Genomic DNA, 15,477 nt, shown 5'->3' on the forward strand with positions numbered 1-15,477 from the left:
AAGGCAAGCAGGCAGAGAGAGTAAATCTTCCTTCATCCAATGTCCTTATGTAGGTCTCCAGCAGAAGGTGTGGCCCAGATTAAAGGTGTGTGCCACCATGCTGTTAACCCCAGATGACCTTGAATTTAGAGATCTCCCTGTCTTAATCTTCTGGGATTCATAGCCACTATGCCTCAAGATCTCCATGTCAAGATCTAGGTCAGAAACTTGTATCTCCCAGTCTCACGATTAGGATCACTGGTAAGCCTTCCAATTCTGGACTGTAGTTCATTCCAGATATAGTCAAGTTGACAACCAGGAATAGCCACTACACATCTCTTTCTGGATAAATTTTCCCATGAGTTTCCCAAACTCAACTTTGATGTTACTAGCTTAGTTTAAACCAAGAAGTGTCTTTATTTTGTATTCTTTTTAACAAACCTAAGAAACTCTTACATTAAGAGACTCTCAGTGATGTTAATGGTTGCTAACACAACAAACCAACATGTTGACTGAGGGGATTTAACCCATCCTATTGCCTGGCATGGAGAAGTACAGGGAGAACAGAGGAACCGGTATCATCTGCTTTCATGCTCGTTCTTCTCATCTTAATGAGAAGAAATGCATTTGATTCTAGAAAAGTCTAATAAATATGCCTTACACTCAGAGTTTAATCCCCAACTGAAAGATTAAAAGTTCACACCAAGCTGCTTGCATCACTGCTAGGGAGACAGCATAATTTACTTTATCCTTTTCTTTGGGTATTACACAATTTTGTTTTGGCTCACAGTGCTGATCGGGCCTTGAACAATGATTCCATCTAGTTAGGAGATGTGGGCCCATCTAAGCTTTTTGGAGTTATGTGGTCTGGGACCCAGTCTCAGATCCTTTGTAACCTTGTGGCCTTAGACCTCCGATGACCCTTCTTTTCACCGTTATAGCTGAATTAGAGAGTGATGTCACCAACCTCTTAAGGCAAAGCTGTGGTAAGTTGGTTCTCTTGGTTGATAGCTTCCAGTATCACTCTTGTCTTTCAAATATTTCCTTAAAGGAAATCAATAACCTGTGCCATTTCACATGAGGCCCAGAGTGATTTGCCAAAAGGCATTGAGCAAAGAACAGTTTGGGCTAATTTGAGTATGTGGAACATACACACCTCTTCCACTGTGCTAACCCTTCTACAGCTACCTCTTTTAACCCTAAAGGTGTATTTGTCTACAGATTGAGAACCTACACTCATCATTTTCATCTCTCTGTCCTTCCCAATGCTTTTTATATCTGACAAAGGCACCAACGACAGCCTTCTCCTGGTCTCTGGACTACAACTCTTAGGCAGCTTTGTGTTTCCTGTAAGAGAAATCCCACCCATGATACGTAGTCCTATAATGTTCCTTTAATGTGTAGTGAGCCATGCTTCTATAGAGGCTATAACATGTCAGACTCAGGGTCACTAATGGCAGAGAAATAAACATCCAAGAAGGAGCAAAGTGAAGAACTGATAAAGCTGTGTGAAAGGAACCATTTCAGATAAGGCCACATGCCTTGGCTGTCCACAATTCTGCCTTAGAGAACAATATAGATTTTTACATTTTAGAAGACTGTGCCAGCCCTGCCAGTGCAAAGTTGAACAGTCCTTTGAGGGAGAAGTAAGAATTAAAGATAGGACGCGGTGGGTGGTGGGGGGGCTTCAGGTCAATACCACACCAGCAGCACGTTTACTTTTCTTAGACTTTTTATACCTTTACAGTGCCATGGGAAGCAAAGCCATAAGCTAACAGAAACAACTAATAAAATATACACATAAAGACATCTGTTCCCATGCAAAAGCTTCCCTGTTCCTTCCACCAAGGTCAGTAAAATCTTCAGTCCTCTTTCCTGGAGCCTCAAGTGCACCTCCTCTTATTGTTCCATGCTTCAGCAGGGTGGGAAATCTGCCAGCAGACCTTGACCTGCCTTTACTCTGTCTGGCAGGCAGGCTTTTCTCTTTCTTTCTCCTTTTTTCATTTTATACAAGCCAAAGCTGTCTCAGCTATTGGTGCAGAAAGATTGTGCCTGTCTTAGTGTCCCCTCAAGAAGAGTGGACCTTACCCGTCATTGGTGCGTGAATCCTAGCATTCATACCCTGTCTGAGGCCAATCTACCTCTGAGAGAATCTTACCTGTCTTTGACTGTCAGCCTCTGCAATGGAGTATACAACCTACTAGATTACAGTTTTAAGCTATATATGATGGAGATCTGCACGGATGTTCAAAAAGAAATGGAGGGCACCGTTAGCCACAAGTGATAACAGGCATAATACTCTGTCTATAATAGATACCATAACAAGAATCCCAGCAATGATCAACCTGATCATTCTCCTAGGTCTACTCAAAGCTTTTTGAATTTTATCCAACACTTGCAAGCCTCTATCTGAATATCAAGGTTCTGAAATATTAACTGGAAGCTTAACAAATGAAGGCTGATAAAGAACCATAACATAGTTCCTTGTACAATGTCAGATATACAATTATTCAAGTTATAGTCATAGCAAGTTACATTGAATCCGGACCCATAAAATTTACAGTGCAATTGTCACAGGGTACATTAAACAAATCTCCAGACATAAAAAAAAAAAAAAAAAAAAAAAAAAAAAAAAAACATTCGTTTGCCCAACCATCAACCCATGAGTCAAGGATACATAAGCCATTATAAAACCTGACAAGGGGCAAGGGTTGTTTTCATAGTATAATGGGGTAGGGGTGGGGTCTTTTTTTGACTCAGCATTTCTGCCTATAGAGTAGGACACAATGGCTGTAGTATCTCTCTTCTATATCTGCTTCCTGCTGACATTATGATATTGCAAAGGGGCCCAGGAAGGCCAAAATACCTGCCAAAGGCTGGGCAATGGGGCATTATCAAAACATCTGGCTAACAGGGAGCAATCACATCAGCTGGACTTGTTAATATCACCTTCAGCAAGTCCAGAGTTCAGCAGCTCCACAGCTGATCCCTGGGTGTAGTCTGTCAGCCAGTGACAATCTGATGAGACAAATATAAACTAGGAACATAAATTAAAATTGTCTAGCAATTGGGGAAGGTAAGAAATCCCAAGACCAAGGGAAATTCCCATTTTGAATAACAAGCAGGTATACTTATCTGGAATCCATTTGATCTGTGACGGGTGGGTCCGCGTCTTAGGACTCTTGATTCCCCCAAGCTTATGTGAACTTTAGCTTACAACTGTATTGAAATTCATGTTTTAGAAATATGGTTAACAGATGTCTGTTAGACAATAGAGGTAGATTCATGTTCTACCAACAGAGCAGGCTCTTTCAGCATCCTGCAGAAAAACACAAATCTGCCCACATTCCCATATTAATACTGGATCAGGACCACATCATATGCCAGTAAGTAAGTCCCTCCATTTCACCTGGGCATAAGTTGCTGAGTGGTAGGGTACCATAGACACTTAGCAGCAGATAATCCTTTAGCATCCAAGGTCAAAAGACTCAAAATAAAAAGTGAAGGAGTATATAACTCCCCATTTTTATTTCATGTAACTGATTTTTTTAGAGCTCTGTGGGCTTGTGTCATAGTTCTTTGTCCTTGAGGACATGTAAAATTATGTATTTTATATAGATTATAACTCATTTTATAGTTTACTTATATTTAATTTATATTTTAACATATATAATTTATATTTAACATTTATTTAAACTATATAAATAACATTTAATGTGTGATTTATTCATTGTATATAATGTATATACTAATGTGTATAAATCATATTCAGTGTATATTTTATATTTAACTTGTATAATTTATATTTAATGTGGATAATTTATATATACATATGCATGTAGTTATCAAGGATGGGTCATCTTCTGAGGACATGTGAATAAAATATACATTTTATATACATGTTTCAATGTATATAATTTCTAGCTTGTATAATCTATGTTAATTTATATAATCTAAATTTGGGAGCGCCTGTGTGAAAACCAAGAATCCTAACTCATGAGTCCACAGTGATGTCTGCTGCAGTGCTCCATGTTAGTAGCTGAGAGGAGGGACAGGAGGGGGCAAGCTCCAACTTCCAGCCTCTTCAGGACACTGGATCATCCCTCATCATCCCTCTCCCACTGCCACCATCTTCTCCCCTCCAGGGTTTGGCGGGTGCTCCTTCAGGGGGTGCTGGATGGAGGGGCCAAGACTGGGATAAGTAAGGGACTGCCCCCTGGACGTGGCCAGCTGCCTCCAGGACTCCAGGGCTGCTCACTTTCCACTTTCCTTCTCAGAAACCCACTTCTCTCTACTAGCCCTAATCCAGGTCCAAAGGCTAAAAGTATATTCAGTCACCTTACCTAGTCCACGCACATCATGCATGGTCTTTCTTGGACCTTCTTCCAGGTTACTAAATTTATTGGACCTTCCTCAGGAAACTAAGGACAAATCTTTTCTACAAAATCTAAAAAGTGATGTCATTGTTGTTGCCCTATTTTTTAGTGAAGCATATTCCTAAGCATTGGTACAAAAAGCATAAGACTGTTTCCATTTCCCATTTCTAATTTTTCTTGTTTTCTATTTCTTTTTCTTTTTGACTTTTACTTGTTCTGAGCTCCCTTATCTGTGTTTTCCCAAGAAATTTTCACTGCACTTTTACCTTTTACAAGGGCTTGCTTTTTTCAAGAGATGTCCACCACTTTAATCCCCTACTCACAGAGTGCCACAGTTCGGGCTCCACCTATACTGGACCCACCAGCACAGGGTCGAATAGCCTCTGAAGAGGGAGTGGGGATTAAAGACAGGAAAGAAGATGCAAGAGACAGATATGGAAGGGCTGCAGGTCAATACCACACCAGCAGCGAGTTTACTTTTCTTAGCCATTTTATAATTTACAGTGCCATGGGAAGCAAAGCCACAAGCTAACAGAAACAATTGCTGAAATATACACATAAAGATATCTCTTTCCATTCAAAAGCCTCCCTGTTTAACCCACCAAGGTCAGTAGAATCTTCTGCCTCCTTGCCATGAGCCTCAAGTGCACCTCCTCTTGCTGTTCCATGCTTCAGCAGGCCGGGAAATCTGCCAGCAGACCTTGACCTGCCTTGACTCTGCCTGGTAGGCAGATCTCTGTCTCTCTGTCTCTTTCTTTTTTCTGCGTCAGAGAAGCAGCAAATGGCTTCCAACATTGTGCTTCAAACGTTTACCTAATGCTTTAATGGACCCAAAATGGGAATCCATGAACCTGAGGGCAAAGCATACACGCACCATGTTTGGCATTAGAGGAGGTTCACTTGTAGCCACTGCTGTGGAGTGGAGGAGAGATGGCAGCTAATACAGAACAAAACGGGAACTGCAAAGCATACTATGAGCATCTTGTTTTGTTTAGAAAGGTGGCTGATCGTTCTTGTGCAAAAAAGACTCACTGTGAACAAAGAAGAGAAGGAATTGGGGGTGGGGCTCTTAACTTTGGGAAAGACCTCATGGTCTCATGGGAATTTTTTTTTTCCTTCTGGACTTAAAAAGAATGAAGAACCGTTTTGGCTGGCTGAATGGGAGACACCATTGAGGCTGATAGCAATGGAGAGAGAAGGCAGAAAAGCCTTCCGTGTATGCCACACTCGTATCAAGAATACGCCTTTAAATTCAGACAGCGGCCCTCCCCAAGAAAAACAAGGAAAGGGTGGGAGCCAGTAGGCAGCAGCAGCCCATCAGGAAGGCATTATGCTAGAGAGAAGCTCACACTCTGTTCTCTGAACAGACAGGAAACTTTTGGCTGACATTTTTCTTGGAAGGTGATCCTGGAGACTGTCACCACTGGAAGTAGACTCACAGGCCAGAAGAACATGTAAAACAGAGGACTGCTGTCTGCAAGAGATAATGGGCTCTTGCTAAGATGTTGCTGAGGAAATAAGAGTGTCCTGAGGGCCAAGGGACAGAAGATTTAGCTGTCCGCAGAGACCAGAAGGAAATGAACTATGGGATCAGAGACAAGCTAGCTGTAGCCAGGATGACTTAAGAAGAGACATTGTCAGGTTTTTCTAGAAAATTCTCATGTTGTCTTATAATGGCCATGCCTACCTGTAACAAACTAATGACATTTTCCAGCGACTTCCAACATCCTGTTCTCAAGACATAAATGGTTGAGCAATGAACATTGTGAATCATTGAAAAGAAAGCTTAAAATGTGCTTGGGTGGAGCTGTGGAGTTAGGTCTCTGCCCTCCAGAATCTTGAAGTAAAGACAATAACCTAGGAGTGACTGTGTCAGACACAAACAGGAAGCGCGTGCAGAAGCAGTGCCTTGGTGGGCTGCTCTAAATGAGGTCGTTCTGAGTCTTGAGTGCCTCCTTTTGAGGTGCTTGTCAACTCTCTCACTTTCTCTATTTTTCTTCCCTATGCCTTCGCTTTTAGAGGAAAAGTCCGGTAAGAGAAACCATGTCCTTTTCTTATTTTGGACAATTACATGTATTCCACTCATTTTTACCATCTGAATGTATAATGACTATTTAACATTAAAACAAGGTTTCCAATATTAAAACAAAACTTTGTGAGCCAGAACAAAGCCAATTTGGGGATAAGGAAGTCAGTTGCTAAGAGATACCATGCTCATTGTTATGGGCTAGAAGGTAGATTTTAGGGAGTTACCTTTGCCTTGGTCACAGGTATATAGCTCAATACATTTTTTTTTTTTTTTTTTTTTTTTTTTTTTGGGTTTTCGAGACAGAGTTTCTCTCTGTAGTCTTGGCTGTCCTGGAACTCACTTTGTAGACCAGGCTGGCCTCGAACTCAGAAATCCGCCTGTCTCTGCCTCCCAAGTGCTAGGATTAAAGGCGTGTGCCACCACTGCCCGGCTCATTTTTTAAAGATTTATTTATTTTATGCATATGAGTACACTGTAGCTGTACAGATGGTGTGAGCCTTCATGTGGTTATTGGGAATTGAATTTTTAGGACCTCTGCTCGCCCTGGTCAACTCAGCTCGCTGCGGTCAACTCCCGCCCAAAGATTTATTTATTACTATACATAAGTACACTGTAGCTGACTTCAGACGCACCAGAAGAGGGCATCAGATCTCATTAAGGGTGGTTGTGAGCCACCATGTGGTTGCTGGGATTTGAACTCAGGGCCTTCAGAAGAGCAGTCAGTGTTCTTACCTGCTGAGCCATCTCACCACCCCTAGCCCAATACTTTTCATCCTAAGTTTTACTTCTTACAGCTTCCACGTTAACTGGTCAAGCTACGTCAAAAATGAAACCATGAGCATTTTTTTTAATGGACAGCCTGCCAGAATCCGGAATGTTTATGGAGCTGGCCTCTGAAGGGGGAACAGTAGATGATATAGGATTATTTTGTTTTTATTCATTCATATTTGTTTCAGTACATCAAAATACCCCATCTTGGGATTGCTGGAGACCAGAGAGAGAGAGATCTTTATAAAGTGGGTAACAAGTGTGTGCCACCAAGCCCGATGGCCTGAGTTTGAATCTTGGGAACCACAGGGCAGAAGGCAAAAACTGACTCCCACAAGTTGTCTTCTGACTACCGCACAAACCATGGCATACATGCACCCACATGCAGACACATCCTTTGAGAATAATAAAACATATATCACCTTGCTATTTGCTGGTGCCAGTGGGTGGTTTTTAGTGATGGCACAAATCTGATACAATAGGATTGCATTCTTTATCTTGGAGCAAACTAGATTTAAAAACAAATTTTTCAAAAAAGAAGAGGAAAGAAAGAAAAGTTCGTTCTATTGGCATGGTTTCCTGGAATTTGAGAACATGTTCATAGCATGCCCACCCCAAGACTGATGTGGATGATGCTAATGTAAAATACAAACGTGTTTTTTTCATATCAGCACACACTAAGAGGTGGTTGACTTATTCCACTAAGTTTAACTCATGATGGGAGCATGTGCTTACTTACCTTGTACCCTGACTCCATCTCTACCTCATGAGAGAAACTGCACTCCAAGTTCAGATGTTAGGAGGGAGGCAGAATGGGAGACACGGAAAAAAATGAGTCCAAATAATAATAAAAATTAAAATCAACCAAGTGCAATTCTGTGTTCTGTTGTTACTAAGCTGAACTTCTGTGAATGTGCATGAGCTGAGGGTCACACAGTATGCAAGGCACACGACACTATACACACACACACACACACACACACACACACACACATATATATATATATATCCTCATGTGGGGCCAATTTTATCCAATTTTATCTATTCTCCTTGACCCTAGATTGTCCTCTGAGTTGAGCAAAGTTGGCCAATTCTCATTAAAATTTGTCAGTAGCACTGTCAAAACTCTTCCTTTCTCCTTGGTTTTCCTCCTAAGAGAAAACGTTGTTGTCCTTACAGCAACTAGAACTAACATATGCCTTCAAGACATTGTGTAACTCTTAGTTTTGAAATGTCCATCATGCTGATTCCTTAGTCAGCTCCCCTGTGAATGAACTGTTGATGGCTAATGGGATCTTTGTTTCATCTCCCCAGTGGGGTTTCAGAAGACCATCTATGGGAACAATAGATAGCTGATGTAGCCAACCTTGTTATTCACAAGAACAAGCTTAAAGGATTGACAAATACAATAGCAAAGATAATAGAGGCCTACCATATACTTTAGCCTGACCCTAAAGCGTTTAAAAGCAACACAGTCTGTTGGCCATGGTCATAGTAATAACTTAATGTTAATGAATTCTAATTCTTTCCAAGAAACTCTGCAACACATGAGGACTGGAGAGATAGCTCAGTTAGTAATGTGCTTGCTTACAAGGACCTGAGTTAGAGTCACAGAATATACATAAAAAAAAATTTTTTAATCCCGGTGCCAGTGAGACACAGATAGGGGGATCAAAAATATCAGGGCTTACTTCAAAAATATCCTCAAAATACAAAACAATGATTACCTCAAAGAGAAAATAAAATTGATCCTCAGAGCCTTCTCCAGGGTGCAACAGATGACCAAGGGATTAAAATAATGATTAATTATGAATGGAGGAAATATGTCCAGAGCACAAGCAAATGGGTCACAGGGCCTCTGAATGATTCAGGTATGGCCAACATTATGAGAACGAATTCTGTGTGCTACAAATGTCTGCAATCACTAGCCACCTGCAGGCTCTGTACAACTGAATGGGTGTGTTATTTGGTTATGCAGTTAAAAATAATTTTGGCCCACATTTAAAAACTAGACCAATTTATTTTGTAAAATCTGGTTATTCATTTCCCTTTAAAGGGGAAGCTGCAGTGAGCCCATCTCCTCACACTGTGGGTCCAGTGGCCAACACAGCAGAGCTTGGTGATACACAGTTTCCTGACTACATGTCTTCCTATCCTAAGAGCATCTAGATAGGTCTCCCTGTTTCTAGAACAGACCAGCACCAGATCCTAAATTCGTTCTCACCTACTTTTGATGCAAGTTCTATAATCCATAAAACACAAACAAAATGTTAAATGTTTTGAACTTTAGGTAAAAATAATTTCCCTTTTCAGTGCACAGAAATAAGTCAGGGCCTCACACATAAAACTGATTAGCTGGCAAAGGCTCCACCCCCACCCCAGCTGGTGATGAACCTTCCTGGCCTTTTAGTCCTGTAGAGATCTTAAACAGTAATGAGTTATGTAAATCCTCTCCACTTGACTTCTAGGAAAATCTTGCTTCTAAGGGCTTCAGGAGCTCTTAATCACAGACCTTGAAACTGTCTGTGTCTGTATGTGGCACAGCTTCTCGTCTTTGGGGGTCTTGCTAACCAGCCTGTAATGGCATATATTTGGACAGCTAATCTTTGATGGAAAAAAAAATGTGAACGAAGTTCCTAAACATTATCACGGGAGCTTTCAGAATGAACTAATTGATAAAATATACTTTTAACTCATTGAAAATTAAGGTATGGCTTAATTTGAAGTTAAAATATTTGGTGATATTTTGAAAATGTTTTGTTTCATTTTAAATGGAGAAAGTCTTACTTGTAAGATTCTGCCTCTGGCCACAGTATACATTTTATTTTGCATGATTTATCATAATCTCATACTGGGGGAGTGTGTCAATTACAGTGTTTTATTTACGGTATTTATCGGTTTTTGTCATGTAAGCTCCATATTGCCTTATTTAAAGAACTTTAGTCAGGTGACTAAACAATAATGTAGCCAAAATAGTCACTAAAAAGTGATATTTTCACCCTCAAACAGTATGATAATCTCAACCCAAGGATACATACTGTATCCTTTTGCTCTAATGCTACTTAAGTTGCATTCACATAGACAAGGGTCAGTAAGAAACATGGGATGAACATGTAGTGGTTTAATAAAGTATAACAACAAAGTCTAAACTACTAGGAGTCATGTTGGCTAGCCTATGTCTAGTGAACTCCCTTACAAACCTGACCAGTCTCAGAAATGACCATGCCTGGATGCTAGCCCAGGCCTCAGTGCCAGCCACAACTCGCCCCAGGACTTCTCCCACAATGGCATACTCAAAATCACAGGAATGGAGGTCCAAAACCTGGTCCCAGTTCGGCTGACTCACTAACTGGGTCTCAGACCTCACTTTGAACTAAGTGTCCAAGGCAGCCTCCCAAGTATAAAGGCTACATTCCCAAGATCGGTTTATCTTTGTCTGAGCCCCTTGCCTGTCCTATGTTTGTGCTCCTGGCCTCTACTGTGGAAGTCCCTAACTTCTAATCCATCTTAAAAGCAAATCTTTGTGTACCTCCTTCACCTCCCACATTCAAGTCTCTTCTGTTGAAGCAGAAAGATCCCAAAGGAGGAGACTGCTGGGGCACATTGATGGTAGCTGTCACCGAGGTGGGAGGAGTCAAGAGAGAGGTGTGGTGTGTTCCCCAGACATCATCATGTTTACTGTCACCAGGCAGTTTCCCAGTTCCTATATACTTGTATTGGGAGTTATCCATAAGAAGGTGGCTCACATTCCCAAAGGTTGCATGTTAAAGCAACAACATCCACAGCTACTACTCCCATGAAACGAGCATTCTAAGAACAATGAAGAGAAATTACAGAGTAGGTTTTCTATGTCCTGATACATCTTTGGAGGCTCCCTCAGGCCCTGCTTATAGGAATACAGGGAATCCACTGTTTATGGAATATTCTGTCAAAACAAACAAACAAACAAAACCCTGCTTTTGACAGGACATTCTACCATCAATGAGGATTCTATACATTCCTACCTTGTTCTTATGGATAGATACAAAAAACTGCACCACATTAGCAAAAACATTTCTCCAAAGCCACCTGTGGCTTCACGAGCCCTAATCACATGCCTCATGAGCCCTAACCCCACGCGCGGGTGGCTGGCTCTGACCTGGTGATTTGGAGTGTGTGGTTGGTAGCTGTTTCATTGAAGTCTTCTGTTACCCACGCCTGTTGACTGATCCATCATTCTCTGACTAGGTGTCTGTTCTCTCTTCCTTTTTGCTGATCACAGAGGCGCAGCCCGGTAAGAACTCTCAACGTTTTAACCCTTAAATGTGTGTAGAGAAAGTTGCTGCAAAAAGGAGGTGGCCAGGTTGGTTCCCGTTACCTTTGTGATCACCCAGTGTACAAGAAGCCGATGAACTGGGTTCACTGGTTGGAAGCTTCACTGGCTGTCTAAATTTGAAGGCATAATTTAGAATTACCAAAGCATCTTTCCATAACAAACTGAATTAGTGCTTAGTAGTGTTCATCTGGTGTATGATATAGGGGTATATATGATGTTCGTGATGATGATGGTGGTGGTGGTGGTGGTGGTGGGTGATAAGAGAAATTTCTTTAGATATAATGATGTTGTTGATGATGATGATGTAAGGCTAAAAAAATGGCTCAATGGTGAAGAGCCTGTAGAGAACTTGAGTTAGGTCCCCAAAGCATACATAACTGCCTATAACTCCGGGGAATCTGCCCTTTTCTTGACTCTGCATGTACCTGCCCTCACACGCACATACATACCTAATTTTAAAATAATAAGTCTTTTAAAATATTAATGAAATGAAAGAAATGAATTTTTAAACATTATTTTTATACCCAAATTCAAGATATGTCCTTGGACTGTAGCTTACATTGGTCAATACACACTAATACAGACTCATAACTCACCCTGAGAAAGGGAAGCATGCTCCTAAGATGTCACATTATTCAAAATACCATCATTTTAGACAACTTTTGCATAGTCATCATGGTAGTCCATGTTTTTCAAAGGCAAATCAGCTGTTTCCTCAGGTCAAAAAATCAGGAGAGTTTATAGCGATATAGGAAACACTTTGCTGTTTGGAATAACCCAGCTACCTAATCTGTCCCTTCAGAGCTGGTATGGTAGTGCATGCTTATAACCCCAGCACTTGGGACTCTAAGGCAGGAAAATCATTGTAAGTTCAGAGCCATCTTGACTACATAGTGAGGTCAAGTCCACTTGGGAATACTTAGCAAAATCCTATCTCTGAGAGAAGAGAGGGAGAAGAGAAGGGGAAGCAGAGAGGAGATCTGAGAGAGAGAGAGAGAGAGAGAGAGAGAGAGAGAGAGAGAGAGAAGCTCTCTAAGCTTGCACCAATCAATAATCAACTATTTGAGGCAAATACCACCCTACACAGGGGAAATGCTGCCGGTTTTCAATTTAAACTATGAGACAGTATCTTAAAATCCAGAGTGTGATAATTCTGATCCAGTCATTGGGTGCTTTCTGAGATTGTGAGAAGTAACTGATATGGAATGAATTCATTCAAAATGACAAGTAATTCACTAATTCATATATGTATGTTTATATATATACATATATATGTATAAATATGTATACATGTACACATTCATTGAAATGAAAACATGATCACTTGAGATTTCAGTCAATGGGTATCCTTCCTGGGTGTGGACTCTGTGGTGACAGTACCTCAGCCTCATTCTTGACTTGTCATGCTGCAACCTCGGGTCCTCAAGGGCTGTGCCACACAGCCAGCTGACAGTGAGACTCCTTCCTATTGGGCTGGCTTGTTGCTGCAGGCCATTTAAAATCTATTCCTTTGTAATTGCTTTATTCCTTCTCATTTCAAAATAACCAAGCCTTTCTGTACATTTCTTCCCTGTCTGGCTTCCACTTAGCTCACCCACTGGGGAGGTGAGATAGTTACAGCAGCTCCCTTGCTGACTGACTTTCAGTGATAAGTGTCTATGGAAGGGATGCATACACATGGTACTTGGTGAATACTGAAGAGGTGCCCTTTTTGTTTCCTTGTGTATTGCAATTTTAATTAAGTGGGCAGTGTAGATAGACCTAAAGGCTCTGGTGTCTCCTATCTGCTGGATCGCAGTTCTCACAGTACAACTGAAGCCCCGCTCCTTCCTTCAGCTCATTAATGTCGGAGTTCAGTACTTGAACCGCTGTCCGCTTTAACAATTCATTCTTCAGTCATCTGTCTATCTGTCTCCTGTATTCAGACTCCCATAATGAGCAAAGCAGGTTGAAATCAGCCTTTTCGTTTCATTACTAATCATGGGATCACTCTCTATGTAGCACGCAGTAAGACCAAACATATTGCCTTTTTTTTTTCAGGCAAAATAAACTAGGAAATGCAGTCTGTGAGATTAAGCCACCCACCAAGAATCATCTAATGGGTCTGTTGTGACTCAAACTGTCCTGTCATAAATGGATTCGAATTGGGACAGGAAAAACATCTGATTGGCTAGCTCTAGGAGAGATGGGTCTTCTGTAGAGTACTAAATGTATGCCCTGCACTGTTGAGATTATAATCTGAGAGAACAAAGCCCAGCAGCTCCCTCCCCCACAGTGAGAAAAGTGGGAATGGGTGCGTGCCTCTTGGACCTTTTCCTTGTATTCCATCATCCCCAACTTTCTCAGAAGGCGAGCCATGCTCTGCCTCATGGTGCTACCTTCTCGATGTCTTACCTTTCTAGAAAGGCCTATGCAAAGAATCTTTCACAGTTTCTAACTTTTAGTCAGAACCTTTCCGTGAGTCACTTTTTCCTGTTATCTAGATCCGTTTATGCCCTAACTTGGTAGCTCTAGAGTTGATCTGCATGGAATCTCTCCCTGCCATATCTGTTTACATTCCGACCATGCCTTGCAGGAAGAGAGAGTTCCCGGTTGGCTGACTGGTGGCAAACAGAGACAGGAAGTCAAAGAAGATGAATAGAGAGGGTGGAGCTTCTGGGCTCCCTGAGTAAACCTCTCCTGTCTATGGGACATGAGTAAACTTTAATAGTCACCATTCATCAGTTCTGATGACTGTTTCTACTGACCACTTCAGGATCCCATCTGACTAGGAGCCAACAGTACTCACACACTCTACAAATCTCAGATACTGAACATTTAATAAGTTTGGATTCTTATTGCTAGAGTTCAAAGGGATCCTTCATGTAAGAGACAAGTTTGTGTCCTTACTAAATCCACCCAGGTAAGGGGCTTGCTCATTTTGGTGACTTATAGATCACTCTCCCTCTTCTCAGTCACAATAGAGGTGCATGAGAAGCTGGTGTGTGTGTGTGTGTGTGTGTGTGTGTGTGTGTGTGTGTGTGTGTGTGTGTGGTATAGGTTCCAACTTTGATGTGGTTTTGAGACAAATTTCCTTTTCCCAATCTGGGGTATCTCAGAGTTCAGTTTAATTGAAATGACAGAAATAATACATATTGTACGTAACATATCTGTGGTCTTAAGCCTTATAGTGTTTATTTCTAATTCTAGGGTGCAATTAAAAGGAACTTATCCAGTAAGTATATCTTAGCTCCCAGAAATAGAGTGTGCCTTGGCAGAAGGAATAGTTCCTTGGATCTTGGAGTATATTTGCATTCAAATTGCAGTTTGGGGAATTGATTTTTAAGGTTTAAAAAACATTTATAGTGAAGATTTCTTTTTTGATGAAGAGAATCTGGTTCTGAATAATGCTCAAATTGTCAAAACGAATATGTTTTTGGAAAAACACTGGTGCTTCCTTCCTTATATTTGCCAGCTCTGGCTGTATCATTAAGCCTAGAATTGATTTAATCAAATGTGTTTGATTAGATGCTCTTGCTAAGGGTGGGGAGAGGGGGACTATAGAAATAAAGGCAGATACAATTTATCCATTCTTATGTTATTGACTATAAAATGTCCAGCCCACCAAAGTGAGATATGATAGTTTATCATCTATAGGGTCTGCTATCCACTCCTGCCACATGCAGTGTATCCTTGGAAAATCTAAATTCATTCTTAAAGGTGCAACAGTTTCTTGCCATGAAAAGAGCAGGCTGAGGACTGAATCTGTGTACTATGGGCATGTGGCCTGGATTCTTATTCCCTTATGGTAACTGAGAACCAGAACCCATCTAGGCAGCAAGCATTTGGAGAATAGTAGGCTGTTCCTCTGAGCTCTATAGCATACAATCTTCAACTGTTGGCTTGTTTATGGTTGTTCTTTGGTTAATGAGGTTTTACAAATGCCAGAGAAATCCTACTCCACGTGGCAGATATATGGCTGCCACATTGCCAGGAGAAAGGGTTTGTTTTGCTCTTTCCATGTTAAGTTG

The 15,477-nt window shown here is 41.1% G+C and overlaps 1 protein-coding gene across 31 annotated transcripts in view; it reads left to right on the plus strand.

Annotated features, from left to right (window-relative positions):
• The window catches only part of Sgip1 (SH3-domain GRB2-like (endophilin) interacting protein 1), a 236,125-nt gene that overhangs the window by 152,850 nt on the left and 67,798 nt on the right, over nucleotides 1-15,477 (plus strand). For 22 of the 31 annotated variants that reach the window (XR_376359.4, XR_376365.4, XR_001784207.2 and 19 more), the window contains 3 exons: nucleotides 6,375-6,386; nucleotides 11,414-11,425; nucleotides 14,657-14,681. Coding sequence is in view for 12 of the 31 variants with exons in the window: in NM_001285852.1 (NP_001272781.1) it covers nucleotides 6,375-6,386; nucleotides 11,414-11,425; nucleotides 14,657-14,681 (49 nt within the window). In the remaining 19 variants the exon portion in view is untranslated. Of the gene's footprint in view, nucleotides 1-6,374; nucleotides 6,387-11,379; nucleotides 11,426-14,656; nucleotides 14,682-15,477 lie in introns of all 31 variants that reach the window. The other 9 variants (XR_003955025.1, XR_003955024.1, XR_003955026.1 and 6 more) reach the window with 2 other exon arrangements.

This window comes from Mus musculus, chromosome 4 (genome assembly GCF_000001635.26).
Source record: "Mus musculus strain C57BL/6J chromosome 4, GRCm38.p6 C57BL/6J".
Classification (NCBI taxonomy): Eukaryota; Metazoa; Chordata; class Mammalia; order Rodentia; family Muridae; genus Mus; species Mus musculus.